General features: G+C 39.2%; 1 protein-coding gene across 1 annotated transcript; it reads left to right on the top strand.

Moving 5' to 3' along the window:
• Positions 1–220: 220 nt before the first annotated feature.
• Positions 221–16,239, top strand: Terb2 (telomere repeat binding bouquet formation protein 2). Its single transcript, XM_055603704.1, has 7 exons — positions 221–284; positions 373–454; positions 1,689–1,828; positions 5,237–5,298; positions 8,503–8,576; positions 12,032–12,120; positions 15,419–16,239. The coding sequence occupies exons 1-7, from the start codon at positions 221–223 to the stop codon at positions 15,574–15,576; spliced, it is 669 nt and encodes a 222-aa protein (XP_055459679.1). The 3' UTR covers positions 15,577–16,239.
• The last annotated feature ends 1,505 nt before the right edge of the window (positions 16,240–17,744 follow it).

Here is a 17,744-nt window from a genome sequence, read left to right as displayed (position 1 = left end):
AACAAAATTTCCATATTATTTCTCGGGATTTAAAACCTACCAGGTGCAGGTACTCCGTCCCCTCAGCTATTCCGTCAATTACGCTGTTAGCGTCTCTTCGCCCGCTTCCTGGGGCCTTTCCCGCCCTTTCCTTCTGAGGACCAATCGGCAAGCTTGGCTCTGGACCAATCAGCGGCCTCGTCTCCCAGCCCCGCCCAGGAGCCCGGCGGCAGGCGGTACCATGTTCCGGGGGCAGCGTGGTTGGTTCTGCCGCAGTGTCAGTCAGGACCTGAGGCAGTTCTGGGGTAGGGAGATGGGCCGGGCAGGAGGGAGGGCATCTTCCTGTGGAAGCCCCCTCCGGCTCCGCGCTCACGCGTGCCCTTGCCTCCACAGTGGACCAGGGCGGGGAGCTCAGCGACGCCCAGGCCGCCGACTTCCTGTTCAGCTGTGATGCTGCGCACCCGGACACGCTGAGGTACCCCGGGGCCGCCCGCCAGCGCCCCTCCTGTCATCGTGCGTTGGAGGCACGGGTGGAAGTGACCGACACTGAGGAACAGCGCGTTCGCAGCCCTAGACATGCCCCCATCCTTCCGCCCTGCTCTGTCACCTGTCCCTCGGGGCTCTAACGGAACCCCGGTTTTGAGTGTCCGGCTGTCACGTGGACAGCCATAGGCTGTCTTGTAGGTCCCTATTCCTGTGTCCCACTCAGATTTTACCAAAACACAAGAGTATGTCCTGCATTCTGAATACCCCCCCCCCCCCCCATCACACACACTTTTTTTTTCGTCTATTTTCTCCGAGGCAGGATCTTGCAATGTAGCCTAGGTTAGTTAGCCTTGGACCTCGTGCCCTTCCTGTCTTATAGCATACCAAGTGCTGGGATTTCGGGCATGTGTCAACAGTCTGGGCTTTCTGGCCTCTTAACCAGCAAGCCCTGTTAATCATAAATAAATAGGTAGCTAATACCGTGGAACAGGCCCTGGTAACAGTACTTTATCCTCATTGCTGCTGCTTTATGAATCACCCCATGCCAGGACTGCCACAGGACTTCCTAAGAGATTAGCCTGCCTCCGTCTGTGCTCTGCCATCTCCCTTCATTATCAGGTGCTCACTGAGCAGAGATCTGCTTCTGCCCTGCCCCCACTACCTACTTAGCTAAGGCTTCTTCAGCTTTCCATGCCTTTCGTAGACTAGTCAGCCTTCGGCGTCATTACCATTCCTTCATGTCTGTCTTTTTTCCTCTAATGCCTTCCTTCTCTCTCTCTTCACAGGCCTAAATGTTTTCTGTATGTGAAGGCTTCTCTGACTGCATGACCACTGTTTACCTCAGAATCAACTGATTTCTCTTAATGGCAGTGACCATGAGTGAAACTCATTAGGCTACTGTCTTTTAGTCCACTGTTGATAGTCTTCGATCTTTTCTAAATACGTATAATCATTTAGCAACTCTAAAGCTAAGATTTGCCTGCACGTAGGTCTCCAAATTGAGTAATGTCTTGTACTTGAAATTTATTCATTTTTTTTTGCCAGGAAAAAAAAAAAAAGGATACATCATAAATATTAAAGAATACAAAAAAGAATACATTGAAAAAGAATACATCATATTCTTCAGTGTCAACAGTCTCCTGCTTGCAGCCATTTGTTTTCCTTTTGAAAGGTTGAATGCATTCTTGTTTATTTCTTAACCTAGGGGATTTCCTTTCTTCTAGAATATATCAGAGCCTCCAGTACATAGAAGATAATGCTACAGTTTTTCATGCCTCCTATCTCTCAGCAGTAGCTAATACCGAAGTGGAAAACGCAGTGTCCATAGGCTTTTTTGTTCTTCCTCCTGCATGTCTGCAAAAAGGTTAGCAAAAATCATAAACCCATCTGTTTGCCAAATCCAGCCAATCCCCATTAAGATAGCCAAATTTAATTTTACCCAATCTCTATTTTCTATTGGAAATTTTGTGGTTTGACTTTTACCCCTTTGGTTTTTGTTTGCTTGTTTGTTTTTATTTTTGACAAAGTCTCACTCTGTATCCCAGTCTCCTGAGTGCTGGTGTGAGCCACTATGCCTACAGAGATTTTTGAATCATTTAATATAGGTAAAACAAATCTGGTCTTGGAATCAGATAACCTGAGTGAAGAGTTTGGCTTCCTTCCTTAAGCTTCCTTTGTTTGCCAGGTGACAGCCCAGGAGCTGGGAGTTCAGTGGTGACTAAGACAGAGTCAGTACCCTCAAAGTAAAGTGCTCACCAGCTAGGATCCAACACTTATTTGTTTATTTTTTTTTTATTTGTTTGTTTAAGGCGTGGTCTTACTGTGTAGCCCTGGTTGGCCTGGAACCTACTATATAAACCAGGCTGGCCTCAAACTCACACAGAGCCACTTTTGGGCTTTGTGAGCTAACATGCTATTGGTTTCTTCCAAGTGATTTTGAGGATAAAATGAAGCAATAGATTAAGGTATATGACATATGGTGAGTAATAAATTTATTTGCTAGTGTTGACTCTCTTCATTCTAATTTTTCTTTAAATATTTGTTATAATAATAAACTCAAATATTTGTACTTTTCTTTATACTTTTGTAAGTACTTTCACATTATTTCATCAACCTTATGAAGAGAGAAGGAAAAGTAAGGAAACTGCTTTGAGACTGGTTCTTTCAGTTTTCCCTGCTTGGAACATGTTATCTTGTTTTTTCAAAGCTTAGGCTAGGTTATCTGCCTAGCCTTCCTTATGTATCTCATTTTAATTTTGTTTTTGAATGTGTGTGTTTACCGGCATGTATGTCTGTGTAATACAGTGGTGCCTGGTACCCATGCTCTCCAGAAGAGGGCATCAGATCCCCAGGAAACGGAGTTACCAACAGTTGTGAGCCAATGAGGGTGCTCGAATTGAACCAGGGTCTTCTGGTAGGGCAGTTCTTGATGAGGATTTTGCTCATCCCATAGTTCCAAGTCCATTTCTAGAAAGACAAACTGTTTACACCGTTTACAGATTTCCAGTGAGGAAAATAGTAAAAACAGAGCAGAACAAACAAAAAACTTAGTTATTTTCATAGAAGAACACTTAGAAACCTCAAAGATTGGTTTCTTATAACTACTGTTCCAGAAAAATCTAGTTATAACACTGAATTGTTTAAATGGTTTTACAAATAAATGAACAGCCTGTGGTAAAATTGATTTGTTAAAAATAACCATATCTAAATAACCATATCTTTATTCCTCTCCCTCCCTTCCTATCTAAACCTCTTTCTTTTTAATTTTTGAGATAGTGTCCCGTTAGCCAAGGCTAGCCTCAAATTCATGGCCATTCTCTTGACTCAGCCTTCTGAGTGTCAGGATTATAGATATGTACCATCATGCCCCAAAACCTTTTTTTTTTTTTTTTTTGAGACAAGTTTTTGCTGTGTAGCTTCAGCTGGCCTTAAACTCCCTTCAAAAACCATGTGCATCAAAAACCTTCCTTCAAGGAGCTTGTATTATAGATGACTATCTGATTCATTAACCTTATTTAAAATTATCACTTTTATTTTATCCTTGAGTTTAGAATCTTCCATAAACATATATTTAAATATTTTAAAAAATCTGTTTGAAATGAAAACATGTTCCTTTTTTTTTTTTTTTTTTTAAAGGTATACTTCTGTCTTAGTCACTTTTCTATTACTATGGTAAAATACCATGACCAAGGCAACCAATAGAAGGAAGGGTTTATTTGGGGCTTGTAGTTGCAAAGGGATAGGAGCCTGGCGCTATCATAGGCAGATGGCACTGGAGCACTCACATCTGGATCCACAAACAGGAAGCAAAGAACACTGGGAATGGCACAGCCTTTTGAAACTTCAGATTCATTGCTAGTTACATACTTCCTCCAACAAGGATCTATTCCAAACAGTTCCTCCAACTGGGGACCAAACATTCAAACCTGAGCCTGTGGGGACCATTCTCTTTCAAACCATAATAGCATACTTCTCTACTTAGAGCAGTATGGCCTAGTAGGTGTGTAAGACGCCACTGTGAAGTATATGTATTTAAAAGCATATTAAAAAGAAATAGGCAAAACTTTAATTTTAAGAATATATTCTATTGGCTGGGCATGGTGGCACACACCTTTAATCCCAGCACTCGGGAGGCAGAAGCAGGTGGATTTCTGTGAGTTTGAGGACAGCCTGGTCTACAAAGTGAGTTCCAGGAGAGCTAGGGCTGTTACGCAGAGAAACCCTTTCTTCAGAAACAAAAACAAAATATATTTTATTTAACCTAACATTGAAAAGATTATCATTTCAACATGTAATCAAGCCAAAAATTGTTAAAATACTTTGCATTCTTCCTGATACCAAATATTCAAAATCCAGTGCTTATTTTACACATCTCAATCTGACTAAGTATGCATACTTAGTCAGATACTGTATTGGTCAGCAAAAGTCTGGTGTAATTAGACCCTTTTTCTCCTCCAGTGGGCTGTTGCAGAAAATTTTGAGATATATTAAGATGTATTGGCTATACTGAATTTTATAGGATGCCTGTCTATTAAACATATTGTTTATCTACTTTTTAGTAAAATAAATTAATTCTTGAGAACCTCAGCTCTATGCATACAACAATTTCATGCATTTTATTGTGACAGTTGTCTTGTTTATTACACTTGGCATAATGTGGACACACAATAGAGACACTAATGAGGTAATATGCACTAGTAGACAAAGGGCAGGGAAGTGTCTCAGTGGGTAAGAGAGTTTGTCCTGCACAAGGACCTGAATTTGGATTCCTCGCATCCATATGAAAAGCCAGGTATGGTCACTGAGTGTCTTCAATCCCAGCGGTTGTGGGATGGGGACAGAGATCCCAGGAGCTTGCTGGCCAGCCAGCCTAGCTGAACCAGTGAGCTTTCCAGTTCAGTGAGAGACCCAGAGGAAGATACCCAATGTTCTCCTGGCCTTTGCATGCTATACACAGTATAGACAGACATCTGTATGTTCATGTGCATGTAACCACATACACTTACACAACAAAAACACACACAAACATCATGCACCAAGAAAAAGTCTACAGTAATGGTTCTCTTAAGGTACTAGAATCATCTGGAGAGTGGATTGGAAATGTTAATTCCTAGACATCTCAATGCTCTGATTCAGTAGGAATCTAGGTTTTAAACAAGTATCTTAAGAGGTTATTTTGATCCAAGTAGAATAAACAGCCTACAAGGTTCAGACTATGCAAAATCCAGAAATTACCTTAAAAAAAGTATCAGACTTGTTTTTCTCACTACAGAAATACGAAGAAAAATTGGTAGTTTTATTTGGGAACAAGATGAAAATTTTCCGATAGAAAAGGTAAGAAGAAATTAAAATACTTGGTTGGGATATACAGTTTCAAAAACTTTGAAGGCAGTATAATATGTGATCAGTGAGCCAACTAAAAAATTTTTTAAAAGATTGATTTGTTTTACAAGTGCTCTGTCTGCATGTACTCCTGCATGTCAGATGAGGACAGCAGATCACAGTATAGATGGTTGTGAGCCATCACGTGGTTGCTGGGAATTGAACTCAGGACCTCTGGAAGAGCAGCCTGTGCTCTTAACTGCTGAGCCATCTCTCCAGCCCCCAACTAAAGAATTTAAAGGGCATGCTTTTATTGACTATTATGTGGTTTGACATTGTTTTTATATAATACATTGATAAAATCGAAGTATTTTGTATAAATGAAATTATTTATATAAGAAACTTGAGTGTTCGGGCATTGCTGATATATCTCAGTTGGTAAAGTGTTTGTCTCACATCCAAGAAGCCCTGGATTCAGTCCTCTACACAGTATAAAAACCAGACATGGTGGCATCTGCTTGTAATCCGAACATTTACATTTAGGAGGTAGGGACAGGAGGATCAGAAGTTCAAAAAAAGCCTGTCACTAGTACTGGAATAACCTCTCCTCATGCCTAGTCTGTTGTGATATAATAACAACACAATATTATACATATTGCATTCTTATTAAAGTGCTTAACCAAGATCTAATTATGAGTTACTCACATGAATCCAGGAAGTGACTATATACTACAAAGTCAGTCAACTTGCCCGGCCTCTATAGTGACTCTTACAAAGAGGATTCTTCTAAATCGAGACACAATAACCAGATCAGGCTTGATCAGGCTGGGCATCATGGCACAAGCCTTTAATCCTAGCACTCAGGAGGCAGAGGCAGGAAAATCTCTTGTGAGTTCAAGTCCTGCCTGGTCTACAAAGTGAGTTCCAGGCCAGCCAGGGCTACACAGAGGAACCCTGTCTCAAAAAAACCTAAAAAGGGAGAAAGCAAGCAAGCAAGCTTGTCTCAAAAAAACAAAAAAATAAATAAATAAACAAACCTTGATCAGATTCATAATGTTATATGTATTATATATGTATGTATTTTGTTTAACATAAAAGAAGCATTTTGACCCTCATCCTGCCACAGGTCTTTCATCCTAACACCTGGAGGCATAGACAAGCAGATCTCTGTGAGTTCAAGGCCACCCTGATGTACAGAGCTATGAAAATTGATTGGTTGAATATTAGATAATAATGATTTGTTAAGTTTTCTTAAGTATGCTAATAGTATTATAAAGGTAGTATATTTTTAAGAAAATTCATGCTAGATCTTAAGGAATAGAAATGTTATGCTTTTAAATGATCTCACAAAACTGAACAAGAGCACACTCAAGGTAGTAAATATGTAAGTGCAAGGTATATAGTGCTTTTGTAGTATTTTTAGACTTCTCAGTATGTTAGTTTTTTTCAGACTGAAACAATGAAAAAATTATATTTCCATAGCCAAACAATTAATTTATATATTTCATTAATTAAAAATTTATTTATTTGTGTGTGTCTGTGCATGCATATACCACACTACATTGTGGAAGTCAGAGGTCAACTTGGAGAAGCTGATCCTCTCCCTTTACCCTGTGGGCTCCGGAAATCAAACTCGGGTTATCAGAATTGGCAGCAGGCACTCTTAATTGCTGAGCCATCTCACTGGCCCCACTAATTTGTTTTATTTCCCAGAGTATCATCATTTGAAAGGAATAGTCTCTTCAGGATCTTTGGTTTGGAGGTGATACATTGTGAAAATATCCATTCTCTGATTTGTCAGTGTTTCTACATAAGTGATGATGAATTTTTTTTATTATTTGTCAAATTACTCAGTATTCCAGTACTATGGTACTTAAAAGGAACCTAAAGATCATTTAATTTTATAAATAAAAATGCTGACATAAACAGAAGATTTAAAAAACTTAATTCACATAACCAGATATTATTATTACTATGGAATCAAAATTTCTTATCCTCAACCTAATTTAATGTCTTTTCTATTAAAAAATTAGTATGAGGCTAGAGGGATGACTCCACAGTGAAGAACACTTCCTGTTCTTCTAGAGGTCAGAATTCAGTTTACTCTGAACTCCCAGCACCTATGTCAGGTGCCTCGCAGATGCCTGCAACTCCAGCTGCAGGTGCTCCACTTGACCATTTCTGGCCTCTCTGGGCACTTGAACATATATAAAATATACTTATACAGACACACAGGCAGACAAATAAATAAAAATATTAATATAACATTCTTTTTGGTAGAGAGGAGTTCAAGACAGTGTGTGTGTGTGTGTGTGTGTGTGTGTGTGTGTGTGTGTGTGTGTGTCTAGCCCTGGCTGTCCTGAAATTTGCTCTGTAGACCAGGCTGGCCTTGAACTCACAGAGATCTGCCTGCCTTTGCCTCCTGGGTGCTGGGATTAAAGGCATGTGCCACCCACCATCTGGGATAACATTCTTTTATTCATTATTGGTTAGGCATTATTATTTGATAAAGGGTCTTGTCAGTTCCTTCAAAATATTTATCAATATTGAATATTACCTATTATAACACTGTAATCACATAGTATACAAACAGAAAGCTATTTTATCAAATGAAATTAACAAGGATAAATCTGCAAAGTACTATTGCTTAGGGAAGATTTATGATTAAATACGGAATTTCTAATGATATTCTCTTAAATATCTTAAAGCATCTTGTGATTTTTACAAGTGTTTTTGAAAAGCTGATTATATTTTTAGTTCAGGGGTAAACATATCTCTGTCACCATCGCTTTAAAAGGGAAACAATTCATTCAGCATCATGTTTTGTTTTTTTTTGTTTTGTTTTGTGTTTTTTTTACTTTTAGCTCACAGGAAGAAAGAGAATCCTAAAGTCAAGGATTTTAAGAAAGTCTTACATTTGTAATGCTTAGTTTTCTTTTCTTACTTTCTTCCCTCCTTTATATTTTCTTTCCTCTTCCCTCAAACTTCAGTTGCCTGCTACAACTACGGCTGGCATTTAAAATTCTGGTTTTCCTTTATGTTCTTCTAAAATCATAGTTATTCGAGTATATATACAAAATTTCATAAGCTGTCCTACCAGGTTACAATGACTAAAATGAAAAGAATAAATTTAGGTATATATTCTGATTAAGAAACCAACGCTTATATAATTAGTGTGCTAAAATTTAAAAGTGTGATTTTGTTTGCTGTTTGCAGCATGCCAGAGTAACATCAAGAGGAAAGGAAAGCACTGGGCGAACAACAGAACACAAAGAGGAATTGTCCAGAAGGTACTGAATCAGCATGCTTCATTGCTATTCAATGAATGTAGAACTCTTTGAGCTTGATTGTGTATTTTTCTTAGTTTCAGTTCCTCTGAGATTGATATTATCACCATTCTCATTTACAGAAAAAGAGATCTAAGATTAAAAAGATTAATTTGTCTAAAGTCATACGGAGTTTTACTAAAAAGAGTAGAAATGGAACTTGAGAAGTGGCTCAGCGGTTAAGAGCACGTGTTACTCTTACAGAGGACCTAGGTTTGGTTCCAGCACCCACATGGTGCCTCAACAACCATCAATTACTCCAGTTCCAGGGGATCTGACACCCTCTTCTGACCTCTGAGAGTACCAGGCAAACATGTGGTACACATACATACAGGCCAGACATTCATGCACATAAAAGAAAATAAATAATAATTAAAAAAATAAGGTGATGAACTATCGATGAAGTCCTCTAATGTCAGCCTCTCTCCACATTCATGCTCGAGTATGTGCGCGCGCACACCAACACCCACACAGATACACATGCACACATGACAAATACCAGGCATGGCACTTTCAGCTCTCAGCGTGGCAGTGGACGGCTTAAGATGAGCACCAGGCCGGCCTGGGCTACTTAGACGACGGAGGAAAACACTGTGTCCGTTTTAAAGCAAAGAACAATTATGTGAATATAATATAGGTTTTTGCTTTTTATTCAGTTTTCCTTTATCTATCTATCTACCTATCCCTTTATCTATCTAGGTTTTTTGACACAGGGTCTCTCTGTGTAACCCTGGCTGTCCTGGAACTCACTTTATAGATCAGGCAGACCTCAGACTCACAGAGATCCACCTGCCTCTGTCTCCTGAGTCCTGGGATTACAGGCGTGTGCCACCACTACCTGGCTGATTTTCTTTTTTCTTTTTTTTTTTTTGGGAATTTCATAATGCATTAATGCCTTTTGATCAAATTCACCCCATCCCCTTCCCTCTAATTCTTTAGCCTCCTTCCTCCAGTTTCATGTATCCTCTCTTCGTATAGTCTTGGCCATCCTGGAGCTCACTATGTAGACCTGGTTGGCTTCAAGCTTGCAGAGATTCTCCATCTGCCTCTGCCTCCTAAATACTGGGCTTGCATAGTTCTCCTTCATGTGCTTGGGTATATAGCATCTCCTGGAGCACGAGCAGCCTTTCAGGGGCTGCATCCCTGAAGACAACTTACTCTCCGTCATATAGCAGCTACACATAGCCAGCAGCTTCTTGGTAAGGCTGAGCTTCACGAGCCCCTCCTTACACAGGCTGAGATTTTGCTGGCTTGAACTTTTGTGTAAGTCCTGCACCTGTGGTGATAGCACTGTGCTTTCTTGTTCAGCAGCCCTGTCGAGTTATGCTATAGACCTCCAGTACCTCTGTAGGCTCTGCTTTGTGGAGCCACCAGATGGTGCACTATGAGCATAAATAAAATATACCCTGAACTATATGCATGTATGAAGCATTACTCTGCAATAGTAAGCACATACTAAGTGGTATGCTCTGAATGAACAATTGCTAAGTACAAGATGTCTGTGAGACAGCAGTTCACCGTATTTCATTGGATTCTCACCTTAGATATGCAGTCAGCCCCATTCATTTTACAATTGAGAAGTCATCCGGAGAGCTAAATACTTTACTCAGTTTTATTCAGAAAGTAGAGCTAAATTTGAAACCATGTCTAGGAGATCTGGAGTCCAAACTTTTAACCGCTGTGCTATTTTCCTTTCCCCAGATAGTCCTCACATTCTAAAGTCACATGCATTTTAGGTTTTTGTTGTTTTAAATTATTTTAAAATAAATGTAACAGGCTGGGCACATCGCTCAGTTGTTAGAGTGATTGTCTGGTGTGCATGGCACTCTGGGTTTCACCCCTAGCGCTGCATAAACTAGGCACGCCAATGTCTGCGTGTAATCATAGCACCCTGGACATGAAGGCAGGGCGAGACGTTCAAAGTTGTCTTCAGCTATGCAGCTAGTTTGAGGCCAACCTGGGCTTCATAAGACCCGATTTCAAAAACGCCAAAATTTTAAAAAGGGAAATCCATTTAATTCATGAAAATAAGACATATAGAGAAGAATAAAGGGAATTTAAATTAGGAAGAATCCTACCGCTCATTGCTATATGTCTCTCTGGTCTTACAATGAGACACATGATTTGTAGAGGTGAAGTCTTCTTGAAGTCCCTTCACTTTGTATTTAACATTCTATTAATACTTTCCCATAAGATTGAAAACCTTATTTAATGTTATAATTTAGTCCTAGGATTAAATTGTTAGAAAGCAAAGTTATAAACTCAGTAAAGGAGTAATCTGGCATGTGCCCTGCAGCAGTGAGCTTTCTCAGGAGAGAGCCTCACAACCACAATGGGCATGCTCAGCTTGAGGTGGGAAGGCAGGAGGGACAGAACCTTACAGCAGAGGCAGCATGAGGACTTGAGGGACAGCAGGTGTCGGAGACACAGGTATCAACACACAGGACCTTAACGGGCAAGGTGCTTTTCCATAAACCTGGAGAGTTTCAAGTAAGTAAGAGGTGGCTGTCCGCGACAACATGTAATACAGGAGGATGAGCAAGAGACCAAGATTGTGGAAATCCTTTATTTGAAGGGGTGCGGAACCATAGCTCAGAGCCAGTTTCACAGTAGGCGTCAGAGTTGTTTGATCTATGGCTCCATCTTATTTGCTACAACAAAGGGGAGTAGTCTGGGCTCGTGTCATAGTGCAGAGCTTCTCAGGTTGTTACCGCAAAGGACAGATGATAGGGGGAGGTGTGGTCTGATTGCTTCTAGGCTGCTATCTGTTCTTAAACAGGCAGGCAGGCCCATGATCTAAGGGAAACCTTATTTACTTAGCTCACAAGTTACTTCAAAATCTCATTGTATTTCATGGTTTTCCCAACCTTTCATGGTTTTCTTTATTTGTTATGCTGAAGTACGGAGTATTGTACTAGTTAATAGAGTCTCAGTTATTTGACTGCTGAAGAACATAAGTCCTGTGACCATTTATAGATTCTATTGTGCTTTTCTTTGGCATATTTAAGATTTCATATGTGCATACATAGATGTGTTGGTTATGTATGTATATAATAAATTATTTTACATTTTTGACAGTGCTGGGGATTGAATCCAGGCTCATGCATACTAGGAAAAAAGCCCTAAGGCTAAAATATATTCCTAGTTTTATGTTATCTAATTATAGATGAGAGGGCCTATATGTTCAATAACTGTTTATTTGTGAAGTAGCTAAGAAAACTAGAAATGGCTATCTGGGCCCCGGTTTTTCTTCGTCTCACAAAAGAAAGCTCACAATTAACATTTTTTACCAAGTAAGAAAAAACCTGATTAAAGAAGTATTAAATTATTATATACATTGTCTAGAATAAGTTCTCATTTGTAATATAAACTAAAAAATCAAATATAAATATGACTTTCTGTCTGCCTCACTTTTATAGTGCAGAAAATCATTTACTAAGGACTCCGGATGTAGAAAAGCAGGTGTACCTCCCTCTTCAGAACTATCCGGTGAACAACATGGTAACAGGTAATGATTAGAGATTAATTTCTGCTAGGGAAAAAGCAAGGGGACGGGGAAGAACAAAGCTTTACCAAGCAGAGCCCCTTCGTTTACCCTGCAATAGCAGCGTTGCCATTCATCTGCCAAAACAGTAACCTGCACAACGGACCACGCGTGGGCTTCATATTGTCTGTGCCAAGAAAGGGGTCTGTAGGTGGGAGGGGTGCTTGCTGCTGCTGGCCTAGACAGTCGCAATGTATTTCTGACATTCAGGCATCGGTTCTTTTGTTTTTGTGTTTGTAGTGCTGAAGGTTGAGCCCAGGGCCTCAAACATGCCTAGGATCAGGCATTCTTGTAGAGCCAGAGACAGCTGGGCCCTTTCTGTGGGCTATTCACCAACCACATAACATGAAGCTTCCCCTTTCCTCTGATGGAGGAGGGCGCCTGAAGTCCTGAAACTTGAGTTATAGGCAGTTGTGAGCCACCATGTAGGAGCTGAGAACCAAACCTGGGTCCTCTGCAAGAGCAGTCAGTATCTTTAATCACAGAGCCATTTCTCCATCTTCCTACATAGTCATTTTCATAAAATCTATTCAAAGTATAGTAGCTTGTTTCTCTCCAAGGAAGAGGTCCAAAAGTAATAAGAGAGTATCCCAGCATTCAGGAGGCAGAGGCAGGCAGATCTTCGAGTTCAAGGCCAGCCTGGTCTAACAGAACAAGTCCCAGGACAAGCCAAGGCTATAGAGAGAGAAAGAGAGAGACAGAGACTTTATTCACTGAGCCATCTCACCTCCCAGAAATAGGCATCATATAAATTACAAGCTTTGTCTGTAGTCCCAAGAGTTTCTTTGGACTAAATACCTGATTTACACTAGGCTGACCATAGTATTTTTTTTTTTTTTCTAGTTTTTGACACCGTGCACCAGGTTAACTCATTTCTCAGGTGAATACACACTCATCCACCCTCCCTCCGCCCTGAGACAGAGAGGAGGATTGGGGTGCGGTAAAGGGTACTTAGTGGGAATCACACCCAGGGCCTCATGTATGCTAAGCATACATTATTATTAATTATTAATAATAATAATTATTACTTATTAATTAATAATAATAATTACTTATTATTAATAATAAGTGTAATAATACACTTATTATTCAGCTAATAAGCTACACCAAATGACCATATTTTCTACCATTAAAGGAAACAGTTTTCCCCAGAAAAGGAAAATGAAGTTAAAAATTAGACAAAAACTTGTGATCAATAAGAGAATGGTAGTTGATTCTGACTCACGCAAAAATGAAGAGCCTTATGGTCTACCATCAGTTAGATAATTTATGATGACAAAGTAAAAAAAAAAAATGGGATAAGAGATAGTTTTCTAGATACTGTAAATGAACATGGTCTAGAAACACAGATTCAGGTTACACCAAATCCCATATTCCAGTGTGGTAACAGTTTGATGATGTTTTATAGTAACAGAACAAAGAAAATCATAAATGAGATACTTTTAAAGTTTATTGGTGGAAACACCAGGTAGGTAGTTACAGCAGAACAGGGACACTCTGTCACAGGCCTCAGGTGCTGTCTGTGATGTTCTTAGCCTTGAGGTTGATGGAAGCTTAACCTGCTAGGTTAAGGTGATATATCCTGAAAGGTTTACCAACCGGTCATAAGGATGCCAGGTTGCACTCAAAGGTAGGAGAGGAGTGTCAGTAAATAGGCTGCAACATGGGGCCTTCTCTGCGATAAGATTTCTGGCCAGTTAATCAGCCTTGCAGAAGGTGTTTCTGGGAAACTTTGTTCACAGAAAGGTGTGTGTGTGTGGGGGGATGATAGAGTTTCTGTGAGCTGTCTGTGGGAGAGAAATTATAGTTTAGACCTTTAGTGAAGAGTTACAAGCCAAAAACTGGATGGAAGCTGAGAAGCATCATGATCCACACTTCCTCTTGTGAGATTATATTTGCTATTAATTTTGCATTTATTTTCTGAATGCCTTTAGAAACCTCACGTAGTGTAAGTGTGAGGGAAGGTGTCCCTGTAGGTATCAAGGCAGAAATGCAACCCGAGAAAAGGTAAGAGTGAAAACCCAAATGGAGAGGACCACAACTGAAATAGATTAAAGAGACTAACTTTCTATGGCTGGATCCATAATTTTTAACTGTGAATAGACTGTCACTAAAATAAGTGATATGCATAATTCTGTTGGCACTGATGGTACTTTTAAATTCATACTTGAGATCTTCTAAAAAGTTGTTTTCAGTGTTTACTTTTAGATTGCAATTTTAGTTTTAGTGTAAACCACAAATATTTGTATTAAATGTAAAATATAATCATTCAAATGGAAATCAATTATTATGATGTTACTGCTTAAGATATTTGAATCCTTGCTTAAGCTCTCTGCATTTAAACAGGGTTTCCTTTTAGGCATCCATATCTATTTCAGATTATTAATGACATCAAAATTATACCCATAACTATTATTCACTGACAGCAGTACTGACTTTACTATTAATTTTTTCCTAAAGAACATTACCCCAGTTTTACAGTGCTTAGAAATGCTGTCTGCTCTATAGAGCAGACGTGCTGTGCTGTTGGGTAGTTGGAGAGAGAGTTCTAAGTGGTTACAGACTACGCCAGTTATGCCCAGTCATTTTGGTTTAGGTACTTTAATGTTCCAGCCCCAATATGGACATTGCATGCTCAGTAATCAAAGTTGTTTATCAAATGTCTGTAACTTTCAAAAGTGAAAGAAAAAGTTAAGTGTGCTGTTTGACACCTATTGTCCTAGAACTTAGGAGGCTGAAGCGGAGGATTGCTCAAAGCTTTAGGCCAGCCTGGGCTACAAGTGAACTCCAGTCTAGCCTAGGTTAAAGTGTGAAATCTGTCTCGAAAAAAAAGGTAGGACAATGAGGAGGGGAGATGGGTAGAAGAGAGGAGACAAATATGACTAAATACAATGATATATTTGAGTGGAAAGGTCATGATAAAACCTATTATTTTGTAAAAAAAAAAAAAAAAAAAAAAAAAAAAAAGCCAGTGTTAAGGGCTGAGGATCTAGCTCAGTTGGTAGAGTGCTGGCCTAGCAGGTACGAAGCCCTGGGTCCAGTCTTCAGCACCTCATAATGGAGCATGGTGGAACCTCAGCACTGCAGAGGTAAAAGCAGGAAGTCAGGCGTTTAAGGTTGTCCTCAGAGAATCTTCTCACCAGTTTGCTTTTCTTTTTAGTTCTCTTTTAAAAAGTTCTATAAAATTTTATAAGTCAAAGACACTGAAAACCAAATAGCATGATAGGATTTCAAAAGTATCTATTTCTTCTTATTTTCATAGGTTATATATCAATTGATGCCTTGGAGAAATTCCTTGGAGAATTACATGACTTCATTCCTGGAAGCTCCGGATATTTGGCATATCATGTTCAAAATGAAATTAGCATGTCTGCTATAAAAAAACAAATCAAGAAGGAATCTAAGCTAAACTGTACTTAGGTTTGGGCATTTTTTTTGTAAAATATTATGAAATATGTATATAATTTAACTGTGAATGGGGAAAGAATTATCTCTTTCTTAACATGTATCCTGAGAAAACTCAGAATCGTTTTGACTAGTGAAACTTGTGACATATTCACAAATTCTAAGTACACAATTGTTATGGAGTTATTGTCATCCAAACACACTTAAAAGAAATCTGTCAAATGCTCTTTTGATTTTGACTTTAATATTGTATTATATTTTTCTAGGTTCAGTATTGAAATGCTAACCAATTATGATGCTGGTCAGGTTATTTTGATTTAAAATAAATTAGGAAGCTATCCTTGAACTGTAAATGTTTGTCTCTGAAACATAGTGAGCCAGGTACCTTACAGTTCCCCTGGTAGAGCTTGAGCCCAATACTGTGACTTTTGAGGAAACGAAGCCCTTGAGAGTGTCTTGCCAGAGTAACTAAATGAGGCCAAGCCAAAGTGGAATATGACTTTCCTTATTTTCCAGGCTGGTATTCACACCCTGTTTTCCTATATGGCTATACTGTAACCTCTGTCAGGATCTGCGTGTCTCATTGTGTTACCCAAGCTGCCCTTTAACACCCAAATAATACTCCTGCCTCACTCAGCATTCCAAATAAAGCTGAAACTGTAGTTATGTGCCTCTGGACCTGGCGTGCCTGTCTCTTAAATACATCTAGAGAAGTGGCAATTAAGAAGGAAGTGTTGTTGGGCTTGGTGGTGCTGACCCATAATCCCAGGTACTTGTGTGGCTGAAGCAGGAGGATAACAGCTCAAGCCAGCCTGGTCAGCTTAGTAAAACCGTGTCTCAAAAAGCTAGAAGAGACCAGTTACAAAGCTTGGTGCTAGAGCAGTTGTCAAGTTTGTGGAAATTCCTGGGTTCAATTCCAAGTGCCACATGAGCATCGAAACCAGTTCTTCCATAGAGTATGGGGACTTACTACTTTCTGGAGACATAAGTGGAATTGGTTTTTTTTTTTTTTTTGGTTAGTTGAAACAAGGTTTTCCAAGAACGGAATTGTTTTTTTAAGCTATCTTGTTAGACCTATTTGTCCTCTGACAGCTGCAAAACTATCTAAAGAAAATATATCTGTGTGTGTGAGTGTGTATTATTTGGATATATGTGAGCCTTAGATCTACCTTTTCCCTACAACTCAAATTTCATAACATTCTAACACAACTCTCAGCCTCAACATTTTGAGAATTATATTTTTGTCTGTTTGGTATTTTTTTCTTATTTATTTTTGTGTTTGTGATTAAGTTCTTCTGAACTTGTAAATGAAAAAAAAACCTGTTAACTATCTTTTCCTGAAACATTAAATATTATCTCTTCCTGAACACTTCATCTTAGTCATAGTCTATTGATTAGGTTTTACATAGAAACCAAGCCTATCTCTCAATTTAAAATTAATTATTAAGAGTATTACGTAAGCGTACACTAAATTGTTTACATTGCGGTTATTGTAAGAGTATTCAGTGTTTATCCAGTATGTGTGTGCGTTAACATAGTAAATAAAAGCCAGAAATGTTTCCCAAACAAAGTTATTATATTTCAGATAGACAATGCCAATATAATACATATGTCTTTGGAATGCTTCCAGGAACAGTAGAATCAGTTTATACTATAAGTTTTTCAGGACTTGAAAATATGAAGAAATAAAAAGGCAAAAGTTTAGTTTTTTTTTTTTTAAATATGCTGTGATAAAATTCTCTGATAAAGACAGCTTAAGAGGAAAAGGATTTGTTTTGGTTCACAGGTCAAGTTAGAGCTGCATAAACTGACGACTGACTGCTCCATGGCAAGGTTAAGGTGTTTATTGTAGATAGGAAGGAGAGAAATGCCAGAGCAGAGAGATAAAGAAGTAGACTGAACATGGCCAGCAGAGAAGCAGGAGCAGAGAGGGAGAGAAAGGGGGAGAAAGGAAAATGAAGACAGAGAGCATAGCTGGGATAGCAGGGTTATAAGGAGAATGGGGAAAGGGAAGCCTAGGAGTTGGAGAAGTTTAGGGGAGTGGGTGAGAAGGGCCAGGATGCTGGTGTGGACTTTGATGTGTTTGACAGGTACTTGTGAAACCGAGGGAGCCTGGAGGCCAGCATGTTGACCACAGGCATCCATTCGTCCCTTCTGGCAGTAATAAAGGAAATGGTTCCTTT

The sequence above is a fragment of the Psammomys obesus genome, unplaced genomic scaffold (assembly GCF_907164565.1).
Source record: "Psammomys obesus unplaced genomic scaffold, mPsaObe1.curated_primary_1811, whole genome shotgun sequence".
Lineage (NCBI taxonomy): Eukaryota > Metazoa > Chordata > Mammalia > Rodentia > Muridae > Psammomys > Psammomys obesus.
Note: the sequence above shows the minus strand (reverse complement) of the source record. Positions and strands in the feature narration are given on the sequence as shown.

What these genes read in the sequence shown, in the direction of transcription:
- Terb2 (XM_055603704.1), top strand. Translation starts at nt 221, where the DNA reads ATGTTCCGGGGGCAGCGTGGTTGGTTCTGCCGCAGTGTCAGTCAGGAC. An exon ending in GGACCTGAGGCAGTTCTGGG is followed by an intron (nt 285 to 372) that starts GTAGGGAGATGG and finishes TTGCCTCCACAG; the next exon opens with TGGACCAGGGCGGGGAGCTC. An exon ending in TCCTGCATGTCTGCAAAAAG is followed by an intron (nt 1,829 to 5,236) that starts GTTAGCAAAAAT and finishes TTCTCACTACAG; the next exon opens with AAATACGAAGAAAAATTGGT.